General features: G+C 34.5%; 1 protein-coding gene across 1 annotated transcript in view; it reads right to left on the reverse strand.

Annotated features, from left to right (window-relative positions):
* The window catches only part of ERCC8 (ERCC excision repair 8, CSA ubiquitin ligase complex subunit), a 64,297-nt gene that overhangs the window by 37,462 nt on the left and 10,481 nt on the right, over nucleotides 1-16,354 (reverse strand). Inside the window, exons 2-4 of the mRNA XM_030321603.1 lie at nucleotides 15,139-15,234; nucleotides 10,091-10,192; nucleotides 6,171-6,294 (exon numbers count right to left, since the gene is read on the reverse strand). Coding sequence (XP_030177463.1) covers nucleotides 6,171-6,294; nucleotides 10,091-10,192; nucleotides 15,139-15,234 — 322 coding nt within the window. The remainder of the gene's footprint in view (nucleotides 1-6,170; nucleotides 6,295-10,090; nucleotides 10,193-15,138; nucleotides 15,235-16,354) is intronic.

Here is a 16,354-nt window from a genome sequence, read left to right on the forward strand (position 1 = left end):
AATAAGTGTTGAGTAGGATGCAGATAAACTGGAACCCTCATAAATTATGGGTGGGAATGTAAAATGTTTTGGAAAACAGTTTCTCAAGGGTTAAGCATAGACTTAGCATATGAGCCAGCAATTCCACTCTGTGGAAAACATAACTCCACACAAAACTTGCGCATTATGAACATTTGTTTGTAGTGGCACTCCAGAATTTTATTTATTTTTAAAGAACATGGCTTGGATACTGACATCTGTATTTTCTGATTTATGTTCCATTATGCAAAATTCTAAGAAAACTCAGAACGAGAAAAAGTTGTTCTCTATCCTAAAGTGTTATAGAGAAGACTGTAGAAAAGATATCCCTTTAAGCCATATCATATGCTCAAGCTAGAAAATACACTTATGGAAAACTCAGATGAAGTAAAGGTATGATAGATATGTTTAGTGACAGGGACAGAGAATGTGGAGAAGGACAGTATCACACCTTCTTTATCTTTCTTTGTACCAAGGAAGAAATTATTTGTATAAGAATTTATTTCTTATTGGATACTTTCAAAGTTCTTGTTAATAAAATGCTTTGTCTATTTCAGACAGAATTATGAATGCATGAAATACTATTCTGAGTTGGCAAAAACATTTACGTTCTAAAGAAGTCAATGTTAATGAAAGAAAATGCAAACGTATGGCTTATTAATTTTAAAACAATACTGTTAACTGAAGTGTAACAAACATACAAAAAGGTCTACAGATCATAAGTGTACAGTTCAATGAATTTTCCCAAAGTAACCACCACCTGCATTGTAAGATAGAATATTATGAACATTACATTACTAGCACCCCTAGAAGGCTCTCTAGACCCCCTTTCAACCCTCAACAAGAAAGACAATCACCATACAGACCTCTACTAATCTAGATTAGTTTTGTCTATTTTTGAATAGGAGTTATATATTAGGCACTCTTTTGTGTCTGGTTATTTTGTCCAATGTTATATAAAATTCATACATTTTGTTGATAAAGAAGTGAGTGTACCCTTGTCAATGCTGGACAGTATTCCAGTGTAAAATTTGACAGATTTCATTGGATTGTTACTGGACATTTGGGTTATTTCCAGTTTTTGGTTATCATGAACAGTGCTGCTGTGCGCAATCTTATAAATGTCCCTTGGTGAACATACGTATGCATTTATATACTCAAAAGTGTATCTTTAGGGTAACAAGATATCCACATATTTGGCTTCAGTTGATAACAAATATGTGTACCAATTGTAATCTCATCAGCAACAGATACACTTGTCATTGTTATCAGATCCTTTAATTTTAGCCATTCTGCAGGGTATAAAGAGGTATCTCATTGTGGATTTACTTAAAATATCCAGGTGCTCAATTAATAAAGAGAAATGCATTTATTTATTGGCTATTTAGATACCCTCTTATTTGAAGTGTCTATTCTAATGTTTTGCATGTGTCAGATATATCATCTCCCACTCCATGGTTTACTTCTTTACTCTTAATGTTTTTTGATCAGTAGAGCTTCCTAATCTTAATGTAGGTGATTTTATCAATTTATCTCTTTTTGGTTTAAACTTTGTTTTTATCTATCTTGAGTCATGAAGATATTTTCCTATAAGCTTTATTATTATTATTTTTATTTTTACACCTGTCATCTACCTAAAATTGGTAGATTTCTTTTCTGTCTGGTGTGGGGTAAGGGTCAAGATTAGTTTTTTTATAGATACCTGGTTGATCCAGCACAATTTATGGAAAAGACCATCATCTTCACAATGCACTGTAGTGTTACCTGTGTCATAAATCAAATGACTGTATATGTGTGGGTGTGTTTCTTGATTATCCTGTTCCACTGTTTTGTTTTTCACTTGTACTGATCTCACATCAACTTAATTAGTGTAATTAATTTACAGTAAGTCTTAGCTGGTCACCTTCCATAAAAGAATCTGAAAATTTTGATTACAAGTGCATTGATTCTATAGATTCTTGGTAAAACTGGTATGTTTACAATATTGAGCCTTCTAATTCTTCTTTTTTTTTTAATGTTTATTATTTTTGAAAGAGAAAAAGAGCAAGCAGGGGAGGGGCAGAGAAAGATTCCCAAGCAGGCTCCATGCTGTCAGCACAGACCCCGAAGCACGCTCAAACTCATGAACCACAAGATTATGACCTGAGCCAAAATCAAGAGTCAGACACTTCACCAAATGAGCTATCCTGGGACCTCTGTGGCTTCAAATTCTTCAATATGGCATATCCCACCATTTATTTAAATCTTAATTTCTGTCACTAATATTCTCCAGTGTTCTGTGTGGTGTTGAGTGGTCTTGAACACTTTTCAATTTTTTACTAGGTATATGATTTTTGATGCAATGGTCAATAATAATACTTTTGAAATTTCCTAATTCTTTGTGCCTAAAATTCAGAAATACAACCAACCTTGTATCCAGCAGCTTTGACAAATTTACTCATATTAATTTTAGTAATTGGCTAGAGATTCTTTTGGATTTTCTATGCTCATAATCGTGTCATCTATGAATGACAGTTCAAATGCCTTTTATTTCTTTCCTTTGCCTTATTGTATTGCCTAGGACTTCCAGTATAATATTGGACGCAGGTGGGGCGCCTGGGTGGCGCAGTCGGTTAAGCGTCCGACTTCAGCCAGGTCACGATCTCGCGGTCCGTGTGTTCGAGCCCCGCGTCAGGCTCTGGGCTGATGGCTCGGAGCCTGGAGCCTGTTTCCGATTCTGTGTCTCCCTCTCTCTCTGCCCCTCCCCCGTTCATGCTCTGTGTCTCTCTCTGTCCCAAAAATAAATAAACGTTGAAAAAAAAAATTAAAAAAAAAAAATATTGGACGCAGGAGATAATAGCGATAACTCAAAGGAAAAACTTTCAATAACTTACCAACAAATAAAATGTTTGCCATAGGTGTGTTTTTTTAAAAGTAGATACCCTTTACCAAATTAAGGAATTTGTAAGTTAAGAATTTTTAAAGAATCAGGTGTATTGACTTTTATTACAAAGTATGATTTTTTTCCTCAACAAACTAAATATAGAGGCAAAGTACCTCAACATAGCAAAGAATACACACACACACACACACACACACACACACACACACGACAAGCCCACAAGCTAACATTATGCTCACAATGAAAAGCTAAAAGTTTTCCTTCTAACATCAGGAACAAGAAAAGGATGCCCAATCTCACCACTTTTATTCAACATAGTATTAGAAGTCCTAGCCAGGGTAATGAAACAAGAAAACTAAGCAAAGAGAGGTGCGTGGGTGACAGAGGTGGTTGAGCATCCAACTCTTGATTTCAGCTCCAGTCACGATCTCATGGTTTGTGGGATCAAGCACAGAGTCTGTTTGGGATTCTCTCTCCCGCCTCCCCCTACCGCTTTCTTTCTGCCTCTCCCTCTCTTGCATGTGTGCACACATGCATCCTCTTTCTCTCTCAAAATAAATTTTAAAAAAATTTTTAAAAAAAGAAAAAAACAGCACAGAAATTAGAAAGGAAGTTTTAAACTGTCTCTATTTGTAGATGACATGATAATATGTATAGAAAATCCCAAAGAGTCCATTGAGAAATTTTTGAACTAATAAGCAAATTCAGTAAAGTTTCAGGATATACAATCAATATACAAAAACCTGTCATGTTTCTATACAGCAGTAATGAACTATCAGAAAAAGAGATTAAAATAATTCCATTTACATCTGCATCAAAAAGAATAGAATACCTAGAGATAAATTTAACCAAAAGATACATATACTATAAACTATAAGATATTGATGAAAGAAACTGAAGACACAAATAAATGAAAGGATATTCCATGCTCACGGGTTGGAAGAATTAACATTGTTAAAACGTCTATAGTATCCAAAGTAATCTGCAGATTAAGTAGAGGTGCTATCAAAATTCCAAGAGCATTTTTACAGAAATAGAAAAAAAATGCTAAAATTTGTATGGAACCATAAAACCCCAAATAGCTAAAGCAATCTTGAAAAAGAAGAAAAAAAGCTATAGGTATCATACTTCCTGATTTCAAACTATTTTACAAAGCTTCAGTAATCAAAACAGTATAGTATTGGCATAAAAACAGACACACTGATCAAGAGAACAGAATAGATACCCCAGAAATAAACCCATGCATATATGGTCAATTAATTTATAACACGGAGCCAAGAACCTAAAATGCAGAAATGATAATCTCTTCAGGAAATGGTACGGAGAAAACTAGACAGTAACAGGCCCAAGAATAAAACTGGACCACTTTCTTATACCATACACAAAAATAAACTCAAAATAGATTAAAGACTTGAATATAAGACCTGAAACCATAAAACTCCTACAGGAAAACAAAGGCAGTAAGCTCCTTGACATTAATCTTTGGGAGATGATCTTTTGGATTTGACTCCAAAACCAAAGGTGACAAAAGCAAAAATAAGCAGGTGTAACTACACGTCAAACAAAAAATCTTCTGTGCAGCAAAGGAAACCATCAACAGGACAAAAAGGCAACCTTCTGAATGAGAAAAGATTTGCAAATCATGTATCTGATTTAAAAATGGGCAGAGGAAGTGAATAGGCATTTTTCCACAGAAGACATACAAATAGCCAACAGGTACATGAAAAAGTGCTCAATATAACTAATCATCAGGGAAATGCAAATCAAAACCACAGTAAGCTATCACCTCAAACTTGTTAGAATGGCTAATATCAAAAAGATAAGAGATAACCAAGGCTAGTGGGGATGTGGAGAAAAGAGAACCCTTATGCACTGCTGGTGGGAATGTCAATTGGAGCAGCCACTGTGGAAAACAGTATGGAGGTTTCTCAAAAAATAAAAAACAGAACTACCCTATGATCCAGCAATTCCACTTCTAGGTATATATCTGAAGGAAACAAAATCACTATCTTGAAGAGACATCTTCACCCCCATGTTCATTGCACTATTATTTTATTTATGTATGTATGTATTTAATACTTATTACAGCCAAGTCATGGAAACAACCTAAGTGTCCATCTGTGTATGGAGGGATAAAGAATATGTGGTATTTTTATACAAGGGAATATTATTCAGCCACCAGAAAGGAGGAAGTCTAACCATTTATGGCAAACAACATGGAAAGACACAGAGTGAATTATGCTAAATGAAACAAGTTAGAGAATGACAATTACTGTATGCTATCACTAATATGTGAAATCTACAAAAGCTGAACTCACAGAAATAGAAACAAGTGGTGGTTACCAAGGTGGGGGGGGGAGCAAAATGTGGAGATATTGGTAAAAGGTACAAACTTTAGACAATTAAGAAAAGAAAAAGTTGCACAGGGAAAGAGATTTGAGGCAGGGAATATAACACTATCAAGATGTGATCAGAAGACAAAAGATCAATTTAGAGATAGCAAATAATTTAGGCTATAAAGAGGGAGAAACTAAGGTTAAGGGAGTAGGGGTTGAGGTTAGGGAGAACTTAGAGTACCAGGCCGAATTTAGCCAAGGGAAATCCCTTGTGGGTTTGGGTAAAGACATAATGAAACCACATTATAATAAGGCTAATTTTGGGGTAGAGCTTACCATGGTAAATATGGGAAGCAATGTAATGCGTTGGGAGTTCTGAGTAGTAGTCTAGATGTACAGCGTTGAGAGAAATAGAAAAGAAAATATGAGAGAGCTTGAAGGAAGAATTGCTAAGATTTGAAGAGTACATGGATGTGAGGAGTGATCATGTTCAGTATGAACATGTTATATTTGAGGAGATTACCCCACATTCAAGTAAGAGAGGTTCAGTAGACAGGTAGAGAAACATGGGACTAGAGCTTAGGGAAAAGATTGGCACTAGAAATACAAATTTAATCAAATATCACAAAAACCTATTTTTTATTGTCTACCATTATTTAGTGTCTATCTTTACTAAGCAATATTAGTAACTTTCTTTTCCTTTAAGGTTTTAGGTCAATAGAAGATAAACCCAATTTTCTTCCTTAGATCACTAAACGATAGTTTTCAAATAATGAAGATGATAATAATAGTTCATGTTTTTTGCTAACCACTCTTCTGGGTATCTTACATATATCAATGTATTTACAACCATTCTATAAAGTAAAATCACTACCCCCATTTACAGATTTTCCTTCAACCTATTGAGCTAATTAGAAAGGTTTTAATATACTCACTTGTAAGGTATTTGTATCCCACACTTTCAGAGTTTTATCAAATGAGCTTGATGTGAACATGCCAGTGTCATGAGGATACCACTGTACAGTCTCCACACTGTATTTGTGAACATCAGGATGGTTTCTACAAAATAGCAATTAAACTTTAGGAATACTTGACTTATGTGAGTTTCAAAACTGATACTACATTAACAAGTAGCAGTCTCAAGTAGGACAATATGAATGGCCACGCCTATATCACAGGTCTACATCCCAGCTGTCCAAAGAAGGACAATGTCCAGGCACTTCTACTTTCAGCCTTCTCTAGTGTATTGCGGAGGCCTGCTTCCCACTAAGGTTTATAAAATGGAGAACTTCCTATTTCTGTACTTGAACCTAGAGGAATTAGCTACACTGGACCTCTTCCTGGAGGGGGCAGTGATTTTTCCTTACTGGAAGAGATACCTATTCTGGTTTTGGATTTGCTTTTCTCAAATACCGCTTTATTAGTACTATGATTCTTAGAACTGTTGAATGCCTCACATAGATCCACAGTATCTCACACAATATTGATTCTGATCAAGTAACTTACTCAATGACATAAGAATGCAATTCGTAGATGTCCACGGCACCACTCTTTTGTAACCTATCAGCCATAGAAGCATGATCTGTTGAAGACTTAGGTTATATCAGCTACAATACAACATCTTTTGAGGGTGATATACTAAAGGATGCAGTATGTATTCTGAACCGGTGATCAATACGGTATATGTGTCACTTTACTAAACCTAAATTCACACAAACTGGCTGTTAAGTAACACTTATCAGACAATGATGGAAATTTGAACTCCAAGTAGGTATTAAAACCTGGAATTACTGTGTGAGATACCAGTATCATGGCTACATTTATAGACTTTAATTTTTAGATATATAAACAATTATGAATGAAGGGTGCCTGGGTGGCTCAGTCAGTTGAGAGCCTGATTTCCAGCTCAGGTCATAATCTCACGGTTTGTGAGTTCGAGCCCCGCGTCGGGCTCTGTAAAGACAAGCTCAGAGCCTGGAGCCTACTTCGGATTCTGCGTCTCTCTCTCTCTGCCCTCCCTTGATCGTGCTTTGTCTCTCTTGCTCTCAAAAATAAAATAAAAAAAAAAAATGAATGAAATAATATGCTTCCGGGATTTGTTTCAAACAATACTCAGTGGGTAGGTGGCGTTAGAGATGAAACCAGATTCATTATGATTGATAACTGCTGAAGGTAGGTGATGGGTACCTAGTTCATACACTATTCTCTTCTTTTGTATATGCTAGAAATTTTCCATAACAAAATTAACAAACAAAAGTTAACAGAAGACTACTGCAATCCTATGCAGATAGGACATCATGACTTCCGATTCCTTACGATGAAGGTTTGGATTACAATAAACAGTAAAGGACCTTAAGCACCTGAATGAATGAGAACATGAAGAAGGAAAGCCTTTAAGTATTAGTTCTGGCTTTGAGAAAGCCGCAAAAATAAAACGGCTGTAGTGTCTACCCATAATTCCATTCTATGTCACGTATAATTTATATATTTTAACTGATTTTCCTTTTCTTTCCTCTCTCTTACCTCCATTATTTCATATAAGTTAACTATAAACTGATCATATGTAAAAACTGATCATACATATAAAAGATCATATGTAAAACTAGTGGAAAAATGGACATTATCTTGAACTGAAGCTGGATGTGGTAAGTAGACTGAGGATCTTTTGGGAAAGGGATGATTATATTTTGGTTGTGTAGTAGATACTTGCCTTTTTGGCTGCTTAGTGGATAGGTGGAAATTTTTTAAAAGTTGGATCCAAACTCTTCCTATCTGGGGGACATCTCCTTTGTTTTCCTGCCTTTACAGAAAGCTAGGGACTCCAGATATTCTCTTTCCCTTTCATTTGGCAGTAATGGCATCGACATGTGTCCTAAGCTTTCTCAAGCCTGCCTAGAACTCTAAAATTCCAGCTAGTAATGCAAAACCCAGGGATATTTAACAATTATTCATAGTTGTGGAGTTAAGAGTCTGCGTTGGTGACATGTCGCAGAATCCAAACTAAATTGTTCCTGTGGTATGATCCTGACTGTTGTCTCTGCCATAGTTTCACTTACCTTCTGCTCATTTTTCACACTGATTCTCCCACCATCCTACCAGTTACATGAGATACTAAGTATCTTTCCAATAAATTTCTCCTTAAAATAAGCAGAATTGACTTCTATTTGCTCCTAAGAATTTTGATGTATGCCAAGATTTTCTGGTTATAGTAAAACAAATCTTTAATGCAGCGATTACAAATAAAAGCTCATTTACATTTTAAATTTAATTTTAAAATAGGTCAGAATATTAAATTTTTATCTTACTGTGAATGACCTGTTATTCTCATTCACATTTAATGAGTACACACATTAAGTAACACAAAAATAAATATCAGCAATCTGAGCCACATTAACTTCATAAAATTTTTTAGTAAAATTATTTTGTACAGTTAGATTATAAAGTGTTTGAATATAAAATGCTACTTTAACTCATTTTGCAAACATGCTCACTGTATGCCCATTTACATTCAAAGTTATGCTTTTAAGGACAGAGATTGAATCCAAGAAGAATGTCATGGTAAAACAGAAGACTGACACACAAAGCATTTACTTGACTTTATATACCAGAAAGTAGATCACAGTTCCTCAGGTAACAGTAAATACATGTGGTATACAGGAAAATACCATTTTAATATATAACAAAATAAATAAAGTTAAAATGTTAGCTAAGATAAAAGAAGAGAAAATGAATTAATATGACTGTCTTACATTTTAAAATATAAGTGTTTTGGTTTTTTGTTTTTTGGTGAGAGTGGAGTGAGAGCATAAAATGGTGTAAATGGCCTCTTAGAAACCAAGTTTCACACTATATGAGGTGTTACCTTTGTTCTGTACCAAGCATCCCTGTAACTATATTGCTTTACGGTTTTTAACATGCTTTTTAAAAGACAGTATTTCATTTCAGTCCCACAAAAAACTTACAAGAATGAGAGGACAGGTATAACTATCTTTAAAAAACAATAAATAACCTGAAGTTCAGAGAAATGGTTTCCCAAATCTTTATTTTCAAAGTGAAGCACCAGAGCCAAGAAACCATTGTAAATCTCCTCCCAAATATCGCATGGACTTATGTATCTACTCAAGTGCTTTGGGAACAGCATTAATACAGAATGGTTGTTGACATTAATGTTCATGAAGTTTTTCCTTTTGAAAGCATTTCCCCAACACCCATTCTCTCTGTTAATTCAAAGCTGTGCTCAATATTGGATCAGATACAGGTGACAAAAAAAGAATTAAGCGGCCATTACGAACAAATCACAATAGTCAGAAGACTAATGACAAAGAGAGGTATGTTAAGTTTGGCAGCTTTGAGTAAGTATGGAGATAAGACACTTGCATGCAGGTGTGCATAGGTGTGTGTTTGGTGAGGGACTACCAGTACATTTACTGCTTCTATCCATTAATCTTTTAAACTTTCTACCCTATTAATATCAGTTGAAAAAATGTAATTCGTGTTTATAATTAGCTGAAAGACTTATAAAAAGTCTTATGCTAAATGGTACTACAACTATAATGAGTTACCTGAGGTGTGCTATGTAGGTGTATAACAAAAATGACATAATCAGAAGTTTTTATATAAATTCCTTTTGAAAACTGATACCAAAGTTGTTTTGAGGAAGTCTCATGTTAAAAACAGCTATGCCTGAATTTCAGTTGTTATTTTAAAAAAAAAAATGTCAAGGGATATCCATGTAAAAAATGTCATATGAACAACCTGCTGGAGACCATCATATGACTGCTATTGTTATGGTTTGTATTTGATGCAAAAGTACTAAATTGTTTATACATTCATGAATTACATTTTTAATACACACCTGCCAACGGAACACACTGCTTTACATGTGTAATAAGGTTGTCTGCTGGAGTTCTCAAGGTCATAAAGTACAATCACACCATCTGAACCACCTGATAACATGCTAATAATAAAAAAGTGCACATTAATTTATCATCTTAGGTACCACATTTACTTATTACATATTTTTGAAAATTAGTGATCTATAAACACCCAAAGGTATTATGCCCACAAATACAGAGTAAATTGTCATTAGCATAGACTTTAATAAACTAAAATTTCTCATTCTAGTATTTATAGAATGAATACAGAAAGATTCAATCTGTGATCATTTAAAGTTTATCTTTATAATTCCAAAAAGAGTGGACAGTAGAAACAAGATGGCAAAAGATTTATCTTAATTATTACGAAGTCATTCTTAATGTCCTAATTAAAATTGTGCTAAAGGAAAATGGAACCAGACAGACTAGCTGTTAACAAGGAACGATCTGACTCTAAGCAAGTTACTAAGCCTTTTAACATTTGTGAAAAAGGGTGCATTTTCACCCAAATCATAAAGAAGTCGTGTAAGTTAAACACAAGTGAGGTTTACATGGCCTCAAAGAGATAAAGGATCAATAAATGTTAGATTCCTTCCCTCTATTATTAAAAACACATATACTCACTTCATTCAACTTTGAGCACCTGCTAGCATAACTGCAAGCAAGGCAGGCATAGTTTCTGTTTTTCCAGGGTCTACAATCTACCACAAAAGACAGAGAGATCTATGGACAAATAAAGTATTGCCACTTGTTACTCTCATTACTCATAGTCAAACCTCATGTTTCTGTCTCTCTACTCGTTCTGGTTCTGTAATTTTACTCTCTGGTAAATTCCTAGGAAAGGGCTAGTGAGTGCAATAGTCCCTGAATTCTTGTATGTTACTGACAATTTGTCTCTTCTTTTGTACTTGAAAATCAGTCTGGCTGGATATCCAATCCCTGATTCACACTATTTCCTTGAAGATCTCAGACAAGAAACTTCATTTCTTTGGTATAAAGCCCCAAATCAGTTTTAGTTAAAATATGGTTTTCTTTCCTTTATATGTAGTTTCAGATCTGACTTATTTTAGGAAAGTCTTCTTAGATTATAGATTTAATATTGACTCTATTCTCCTCCTTTGCGTTTCATCTCTGGGAATTCCTATTATATGGGATGCTGGCTATTCTTTGCCTATCTTCCAAGTATGTCCCTATCTCTTGAATCCTTTGTCTTTCTCCATTTCTTTTTGATTTTTAGAAATTTCCCCCTTTCTACTTTCTATTTCTAGGGTACTACCTCTTGTATTCATTTGCTTATGTACCTTATGCTTTAGTTTTCATTTCTGAAACATTTTTCTTTTATTTATCATTTTTTCTTGAGTTTGTTCATCTCATTTACAAGTTTTCCTAATTCCAACTTGTTATTCTTTCACATCTTGTATCTTTTTAAAATGACTTTTAGCTAGTTTTGAAATATTAGGTTAGGGTTTTCACCTATTTTGTGGGTATACTTTTCTGGCACAACTACTATAAGGGTATTACTTAGTCCCTTTGCTCTTACACTAATTTTGAATGGAGTTTGATTTTAATCCTATTATTTTGCTCATGTTTATACTAAATTTTCTTCAACTTTCAAAAGGGAGGCTTGGTTTAGAATAATATTTACATTTTGTATCTCTAGGATGTCCTCCTCTTTTTTTATAAGATGGTTCAAAACATGGTAGCTCACTTTCAGAGAACTCTTGGTTCTATTCACCCCCCCAATTTTTACCTGGGCCATCTTTTTTTGTTTCTGTGGTCCCTCTAATGCTCAATTTGGATTCTATTCCAAACAGTTTCTCCTCAGTTTTGTCTTTTAGGAAATCTTAAGTTGATTAGGTGGAGAGATTACAGGGCCCAGACTGGTCCAGCCCCTTCCAGTCTTACTGTGAACCCCTTAATGATTGGGAGTATGTCATCCTCTCCAGTGTCATCCACTGTGGTGAAATTAGCTTGCTAAACTTTCAACTAACTCTTATTTTGGAGTTATCCGGTCTATTAGACTGGCTTTCATTGCCTCTTTTGACATACAATGATACGACACGGACCTAGTAGTTATCAGTGATTTGTTCCCACTCATCCATATTTTCTGGTTTGGGGGGATATCTGATCAATTATACTTGTTAGAAGTATTATACATTCATTTTTTTATGTTGCCCTCTTCAGTTTGTTATTTAACATGCAAGATAAGGATCTTGTGCCAGAAATGAACACAATTCTTTCCTCACTGAGAAAATCTTGCTACCAAAAATATCTCAGCTCATCTAAATTGTGTGCTTAGTGATATACTAAATTTACATTCTGGTACAAGCTCCTTATCTTGTACACCAGTTATAAAGGGTTCACGAGCCAGGAGCATGTTCAAGAAGCATTGATTTATAGACTTGTTTTAAGAAAAATTAAATACCAATTTGTAGAACAATAAGGTTAATTTAAAAGTAGTTCTTCAAAGTTCTTTGTTGAGACAGTTCTAAAAATCTGGTCAATGATGGGTAGTAAAGAAAGACAGCAAGTAATGCCATGCTAATGTGTTCACTATAAAACTTTTGTAGTTAACTAAGTGTGTATATAGGAAATATTTATAACTTTTAACAACTACAAAATTAATAAAATTAACTTAGAAGAATTTAGAAGATATCAAAGAAAATTTGAGCTTCATAGAATGGTGTGCAAATGTACTTTATGCAACTGTACTTGTTAAAACATTATTTTCAGGTAGACTTCTTAAAATAACTCCTAACTTTGGAAATAAATCCTTCTTTATCAGATGTGTATATTCTGGTTTCGACTCTGGTTTCAGTGATATCACAACTCTCATGGTGGTTGGAAAATATTAAAAAGCATTTTGAACAAATTACATGTGCACTGGTTTTCTTGAGAAAGACATCAATATTTAATTTTCCATTAAACATATCTTTTTATTACTCTTTGCTGTCAAAAGGGTTTAATGCAAAAAACAAGTCTTAGCAAACATCTGAAATAGTTACAGATTTTTAGCATTCACTGGGGAAAAACACTGTATTGAGAATCTTGACTTTTCTCAATATGCTCTGTAAAAAGACTCCTCAGCCTGTATTTTCCACATATTTTACGCACATATAATCTGTAATTTCCCATATTTCTCATTGACTCTGTCAACTGGTAGCCTACTAGCTTCATGTACTTCACAGGTCAGACAAGTGATCTCTAGTCCAAATGGCAGGCTGGAGAAGCAGTACTTAGTATCTTTTCCACCAGCACCCATGACCAAAAAAACAACAACAACAACAAAAAAATTAGCTATCACTTACTGTTCATGTCATTATTTTATAAGCAAATAGCCCACAGTGGACCTTGAATGGGAGGTACTATGTTGCATGTGGAAAAGTTCAGAACAAAGGAAATAATTATCACAGATCGCCTTTTAGATTTAACCATGCGTTAAAGTGAGAATGTGTTCACTGTACATGTTTCTCATATACTACTAGGTGGGACTATGACAAGTAGCTGAAAATAAAAAACAATTCTATCGAACCTATCTGGTTGATTTTAATGTAAATAGTAATAACACTTCATTATAATATAAAAATTCTGGGGTGATGTTATATGTAACATGACACAACAAACCTTAGTTACTTTACAGTTGTTCTGATTACAGACCACAAGAAGCTTTTTGAAGTTTCTTGTAAAACAATGTGGGATCAAGAGGAGTTTTAAGTGGGTGGATGGCATGTTGATATCTGCATTTTTTGAGGCATCAGCTGCTGTGTGGAGAATGGACTGAAAGGAGTAAAAGCATAGGTGATAAGCTTTTGATTAATAGGAGTGGGGGCAACCTCTAATGATATGCCAGGTCCTATGCTAAGCATGTTACACATATAATCTCATTTAAATGACAACAAATTTGTAACGTAGTTATTATTTTTGGCATTGCATAGCTAAGGCAACTGAGAAATAAAAGGGTTAGGTATGCTGCTCAAGGTCACTCAGTTGCCAAGTGGTAAAGACAGGAGGAGCTCAAATACAGGTCTGGATTTTTCAAGCTTAATTCTCCAACATATACTTTCACTTTTTATATTTGTTTTCCCATTAGACTCCTTTAGAGTAGCAACTCTGTTTTTTCTTCATATTTGTATTTTCTTTACTTTTCTTTTCCCTTTCCCTCCTCTCTCTGCAGAGAGAGAAGGAAACAGGATCTGAAGCAGGCTCTGGGCTGTTGGCAGAGACATCATGCGAGACAAATGTTGGGCTCAGATTCACAAACTGAAATCATGACCTGAACCAGAGTATCGTGACCTAAGCCGGAGTCTGACCTTTAACCAACTGAGCCACCCAGGGCCCCCTTTTATTTTTTTTTTTATTTAAATTCAAGTTGGTTAACATATAGTGTACTATTCGTTTTGGGAGTAGAATTTAGTGATTCGTGACTTATCAGTCAGACTTAACCAGTGCTCGTCCCAACAAGTGCCCTCTTTAATGCCCATCACCCTTTTAGCCCATGCCCTTTCACCTCCCCTGCAACCATTAGTTTGTTCTCTATATTTAAGACTCTCTCATGGTTTAGCAACTCTACTTTAAAATGGCACTTAAGACACACAATCCAGCACTTAAAAGCCCTCTGCAATCAAAAAGTTTCAATGTCTGTTGACTTCACAATGAACATTCTCACAATTTGTGACACTGAGCCCCGCATCTGTCTCTGCACTGACAGCACAGAACCTGCCTGGTACTCTCGCTCTCCCTCTCTCTCTCTCTGCCTTTCCCCCGCTGGCACATGCACGGCACACTCTCTCTCTCTCTCTCTCAAAATAAATAAACAAAGAAAATAAAATAAAGTAGTTTGGAAATGTTTACCTGGCAACATTTTAAGAGTGTAATGTTTTGTGTTTATTTAAATCAGTAATGTCAGATTTAAAATGCTACAATTTAGAAATTTTACTAATTTTTATGGAACCATTAACATAAGTAATCAGAAAGCAAGATTTGACTGCATCTCACTTTGACAAAAAATGTATAAGTGTAATAAACTTACTATCTTGCTTCAACAGGTTCAATGTCAAGGGTATTAACTCCACTGCCATGGATCCTTTCAATATCTCTGTCTTTGTTTAACTCCAGTCCCAAAACCCTTGAATAAAATATAAAAACGGAAAGGGGAGGGGGGAAGAAAGACAGAACAATAAAAAAGTAATTTAAACATTAAAAACGTCCTTATTTCACCAAAATTACACATATTGCAAAAATTGCAAGTAATGTTTAAATATTCTACCACACATTCAAAGATATTTACAGATTTTTAAAGACCTTACATGAATTTAAAAAATATCAACAGTACTAACATTTACATATATGGAATTTCTCCTGAAGCATTATTTTAAACTTCATTTAAAGGGTGTACTTTGAGGCACCTGGGTGGCTTAGTTGGTTGAGCATTCAACTCCTGGTATGCCACAGGTTATAATCTTCTGGTTTATGGGTTCAAGCTCCACACTGGGCTCTGTGCTGTCACTGTAGAGTATGCTTGGGATTCTCTCCTCTCTCTCTCTCAAAATAAGTAAATAAACTTAAAAAGAAGCTTAAAAAAATAATGGGTGTACTTCATTAAGATATTTACAGACTGAAATGTTCATGAAGAAAAAGTTAAATTCTGGTATCTTAAACTTAACTGAGGACACCTAGTGGACAAAAGCTTAAATTACAGTATTTAACAAAAAAAATCCTTGGTGTTTCTTATGCCTTAGGCAGAAATACATGATGAGGATGTTTAATTCAACAATTAAGCACATTTTTAAAAACACAATTAAATATCTATAAGTCAAAATAGTTAATAAGTACTCTTACAAATTAAGATGAATGAAATTTCTGATATTACCTAACTGTAAGCTATCCTTATTCTGGAGAGGATATTAACATTAAATGAGTTAATACACGGAAAGTGCTCATCACAATGACTAGCACTTAGTAAGAGCCCAGTGAAGGTTAAATATTAGAATTTGTCTTAATCTGTTGGATATTAAAGAACATTTACATTAATTTAACCAGAATGATTTCTAAATTCATTATTGATCAACATGATGCTAACTTACATGAACATTTTTAGCCTAATTGGTAGTTTTATTTAAAAAAAATAACAATGCACACTGCTAGAAAAGATACAAACTGATACTTTTATGCACTCACAGTACCAGTATTAGTAATTGTAAACATTTTGGTAACCATTTTAGCAATATCAAATGTTTGATTTAAAG

Source organism: Lynx canadensis, chromosome A1 (genome assembly GCF_007474595.2).
Source record: "Lynx canadensis isolate LIC74 chromosome A1, mLynCan4.pri.v2, whole genome shotgun sequence".
Classification (NCBI taxonomy): Eukaryota; Metazoa; Chordata; class Mammalia; order Carnivora; family Felidae; genus Lynx; species Lynx canadensis.